Source organism: Armigeres subalbatus, unplaced genomic scaffold, assembly GCF_024139115.2.
Source record: "Armigeres subalbatus isolate Guangzhou_Male unplaced genomic scaffold, GZ_Asu_2 Contig1339, whole genome shotgun sequence".
In the NCBI taxonomy this organism is placed as follows: Eukaryota; Metazoa; Arthropoda; class Insecta; order Diptera; family Culicidae; genus Armigeres; species Armigeres subalbatus.
Window position 1 is genome coordinate 16,353 of NW_026942109.1, and position 4,936 is coordinate 21,288.

Sequence of the window (4,936 nt, forward strand, 5' to 3'; positions counted from 1 at the left end):
ATCTACAACGTTCATGTTACTTCTGAGTCGTAGTATTTTCCAGATCATGGATGGAGGTTTGTTGCTTGTCGGATTTTGTTTTGCTACAAGGGAAGGGATTATAATTTTATGCAAAATATGAACACCAGACAGCAGCCGATTTACTGTTTAATTGGCTCTTGGTTTGCTCTTCACTGGGTTACTTTTGTACCAAATGTTTTAGATGGAAAGGATAAGCGATTCTTTATTCACCATTCGAATGAATGTTTCTGTGTTTAAAGCACAGATTATTACATAAATCAGTACTTCAAAAGAAACGTTTTTTATACAGGCTATGCGCACTGTTATAAATTTGTAATTGAACGAAATTGCCAATTTATGTGTTGAGCACTTTATTATTTATTATTTATCTGAAAATCTGTAAATTTGATGCGCAATTTGAAAATAACAAAACACAAGACAAATTTTGTTGACCTATCGTTGAACAAATAGATTATTTACACACTGTAAATGGAAAATATCGCATTGATTATAACTATTGCCGGGAGATAATTTTTAGAATGAATTCTGTATTATTGTTAATCAACTGTACAATACTATTTAACAGCAAGAAGAACCAACAATAAGCAAACTACATCTGATTCAGGTCCATATGATATTAAGTGTCGAAGTTATTTTCACTAGACAACGATTTAAAAACAATTAAAAAGCTCTATCGAAATTGTTGTTCAAATATAACCCACTTGCCCCATGTATGTTAAAACTAAAGGGTAAGTGAAAATTGAAAATTTTGGCTTAAATTAAAACTTATAAATCATTTTCGATGTCACACAATTATTTGATTATCCAAATTATTCACCTTCCCACATCAATGATAAATTTAAAAAACGACTATTATGGTGGAAATTCATTGAATTAAAATATAAGTAATGGAATTTTCCCAGTAGTCTAAAGTCATGATCAAAGCCAATAGCATTATGAATTGCCTCAAATGGTTTTGATTCTAAATATTTTTTTGTGTGGGCTGTATTCGTTGATAGTCCTGCTTCATCTTTCTAGAAGATTGTTACCACTAAAACGTTTATCGATTGATCAGTACTCAGCAGCCATAGTACCCACTTACCCCGTATTATCACTAGCCTCGGAGTACCTTAATGTTTTTTTTCATTTTCGACTGAAATCGAAATGAAAAGACTTCCGTGGGTCAAACAATTTGTGCTGAATTTGAAATTTGGTTTCTATCCATTGTAGTAGTTTAAAGCTTCGTATTCCTATGCAGGTCTTCTTCAGGATTAAAGGTCATATGTGGGTTTTATACAGGACTCTACGACGCTTGGCAGCTTTTATAAGTCTTAATCAAAACCAACATATAACTTAACCGCCTTCTTTATGTCAGTTCCATTTTTTAGCTCTGAGGAGGAACGCAGGATCAATATAAAACCTAAAGAGCTGTGGTTTTATATTGGAATTCAAAACATAGTTCTAAAGTACTCTTAAATGACAACTGCATAAAACCAAAATAAACCTTTAAGCATTTCCACATGCCGTAATACAACCTCTATAAAACTAGCATAAATCTTTGAAGCATTGCGATTGTTACTTGTGAATGACAGGGCGAAAAAAACTTTCTCTTTCGATCTTCGATTCCAAATAACATATTCAGCCAAACGTCCTATTCGGCCAAATGTCCTACAGTCAAACTTCCACGAGTCGATATTGAAGGAACTATGAACTCATTGAAATATCGAGACGTGGAAAAGGAAATATTTGGAAACCTTTTTGAAGGGACCATGTAAGTAACACAGAAGTTGTTTTTTAATAAGGCATTATTTGCATCCATGAGTCTACATTGAGTCATAGAACATTGACTCATGGAGATTTAACTGTATTCGGCCAAATGTTCTGTTCAATCAAATGTCCTATTCGGCAAAATGTCCTATTCGGGGACAAATGTCCTATTCGGTCAAATGTCCTATTCGGTCAAATGTCCTATTCGGTCAAATGTCCTATTCGGTCAAATGTCCTATTCGGCTAAAGCTAAGCTAAAGCTAAAAAGCTAAAAAAGCTGGCTAAACTAGCTAAGCTAAAGCTAAGCTAAAACTAGCTAAAGCTAGCTAAAAAGCTAGCTAAGCAAGCTAAAGCTAAGCTAAACTAGCTTAAACTAAAGCTAAGCTAAAAACTAAGCTAAAGCTAGCTAAAATAGCTAAAGAAGCTAAGCTAAGCTAACAAAAGCTAAACAAAACTAAGCTAAAGCTAAGTAAAGCTAAATAAAACTAAGCTAAAGCCAAGCTAAGCAAGCTAAAACAAGCTAAAGCTAAACAAAGCTAAAGCTGGCTAGCTAAGCAAAAAGCTAAACTAAAGCTAGCTAAAGCTAAACTAAACTAGCTAAAACTAACTAGCTAGCTAAATGGCTAATGAAAAACTAAACTAAAGGCTGGAGTGAGGGTGAGGTGAGACAGGGCTGGGGCTGAGGTGGGAACAGGTGAGGCTGGAGGTGGAGGGTGAGGCTGGAGGCTGAGGCTGAGCTGGGCAGGCTGAGAACAGGCTGGAGCTGAGGTGAGGAACAGGGAGCGGGCTGGGGAACAGGAGTGGGAGGTGAGGCTGGGGTGAACGGGAGCTGGGAACAGGGTGGAACAGGAACAGGAGTTTGGGTGGGGCTGAACTGGGGTGGAACAGGAACGGAACAGAGGTGGGGAACAGGGGCAGGAACAGGGCTGGGAACAGGTGGGGCTGGGGTGGAACAGGGCTGGGAACAGGAACAGGGTGGGAACAGGAACAGATGGGGCTGGGTGCAGGGTGAACTGGTGGGGAGCTGGGAACAGGGCTGGGAGTGGAGGGGTGGGGAACTGGGTGGGGCTGGGAGCTGGGGTGAACAGGTGGGGTGACAGGAACAGGTGCAGGTGGAGCTGGGAACAGGGCTGGGAACAGGGGCTGGGGTGGGAGCTGGAACAGGAGCTGGGGTGGAGTGGGGCTGAACAGGTGGGAGGGCTGGGGTGGGGTGAACAGGAATTTGGGCTGGGAGTGGGAGTGAACAGGGCTGAGATGGAGGTGGGGCTGGTGGGGCTGGAAGTGAGGCTGGGAGGCTGGGAGTGGGGCTGGTGGAGTTCAGGGGCACAGAGGTGGGGCAGGTGGGGTGGGCTGGGAACTGGGAGCTGGGGTGGAGTTTGGGGCTGGGAACAGGTGGGAACAGACTGGGAGCTGAGGAGCTGGGGTGGGAGCTGGGGTGAACAGGGGTGGTGGGAGAACAGGCTGGAACAGGAACAGGGGCTGGAGTGGGTGGGAACAGGAACAGGTGGGGTGGGGTGGGGTGGGCTGGGGAACTGGAACAGGGGTGGGTGGGGTGGTGGGTGGGAACAGGAACAGGGCTGGGAACAGGCTGGGGTGGAGAGGAACAGGGGAACAGACAGGAGACAGGACTGAACAGGGGTGGGGCTGGGGGCTGGGGCTGGTGGAACAGGGGGGTGGTGGGGTGGGAACAGAGGTGGGGTGGAACAGGGAGGAACAGGGAACAGGGAACAGGTGGGAACAGGGGCTGGAACAGGGGTGGGGTGGAACAGGGGCTGGTGGGGGCTGGGTGGGTGGGAACAGGGGGGAACAGGTGAACAGGCTGGGAACAGACTGAGGTGGGAGTGAGGCTGGAACAGGGGTGGGCTGGGGTGAGAACAGGTGAGGTGAACAGGCTGGAGGTGGGGAGCCAGACAGGTGGGGTGGAACAGGGAGTGAGGCTGAGGTGGAGGTGGTGGGGGAACAGGGGTGGGAACAGGGTGGTGGGTGGGGTGGTGGCTGAACAGGGCAGGGAGTGGGGTGGGCTGGTGGGAACAGGTGGGGTGGGCAGGGAACAGGAACAGGTGGGAACAGGGAGTGGTGGGGTGGGTGGGAACAGGTGGTGGGCTGGAACAGGAACAGGGGTGGGTGGTGGGGAGGTGGGGCTGAGGTGAGAACAGGGCTGGGGGAACAGGTGGGAGCTGGGGCTGAACTGGAGGCTGGGGTGAACAGGGGGTGGGTGGGAGGGGTGGGGTGGAGAGGTGGAGCTGGTGGGGTGAACAGGGGTGGGGAACAGGAACAGGAACAGGGGTGGGAACAGGAACAGACAGGGTGGGAACAGGGGAACAGAACAGGGTGGGTGGAACAGTGGGAACAGGGGAACAGGGAACAGGGTGGGGTGGGGTGGGGTGGAACAGGAACAGGAACAGGTGGGGTGGTGGGGTGGGAACAGGACAGACAGGTGGGGCAGGTGGAGCTGGGAACAGGTGGAACAGGTGAACAGTGGGGTGGGATGGGCTGGTGGAACTGGAAGGCTAAAATAAGCTAAAAGCTAATAAAAGCTAAGCTAGCTAAGCCTAGCTAAGCTAAAGCTAAGCTAAAGCTAGCTAAAAGCTAAGCTAAACTAAGCTAAAAGCTAGCTAAAGCTAACTAAACTAAAAGCTAGCTAAAAACTAAAGCTAAGCTAAGCTAGCTAAGCTAGCTAAAACTAAAGCTAAAAGCTAAGCTAAAGCTAAGAAAAAGCTAAGCTAAAGCTAAGCTAAAGCTAAGCTAAAGCTAAGCTAAAGCTAAGCTAAAGCTAAGCTAAAGCTAAGCTAAAGCTAAGCTAAAGCTAAGCTAAAGCTAAGCTAAAGCTAAGCTAAAGCTAAGCTAAAGCTAAGCTAAATCCATGTAGTTCATTTCGAATAACGCAATAGCATTCAGTGAGATCAATTATTTTTCGGATTTCAGTTCGTATTTGTAAATTTCTGAAGTGTTTTCCTTTGCTATGTAAAAGTAAGAATTTAAATAAGTAACATTAGTTAATAAATCTAAAAAAAAAATAATACGACATGAATAGAACAAAATGCAATTAAGAGCAATATCCTGGTGTTTCCACTATTAATCTTCTCCAGAAGTTGTTGAAAAAAAAAAACAATCGTCAACACGTAGAACGTAAAACTTCATCCTAGCTGGGAACAAACGCAAACTCATT

The 4,936-nt window shown here is 45.4% G+C and overlaps 1 protein-coding gene across 1 annotated transcript in view; it reads right to left on the reverse strand.

Moving 5' to 3' along the window:
* Positions 1-2,401: 2,401 nt before the first annotated feature.
* The window catches only part of LOC134202667 (uncharacterized), an 11,700-nt gene continuing 9,165 nt past the window's right edge, over positions 2,402-4,936 (reverse strand). The window contains exon 3 of the mRNA XM_062677692.1: positions 2,402-3,908. Coding sequence (XP_062533676.1) covers positions 2,402-3,908 — 1,507 coding nt within the window. The remainder of the gene's footprint in view (positions 3,909-4,936) is intronic.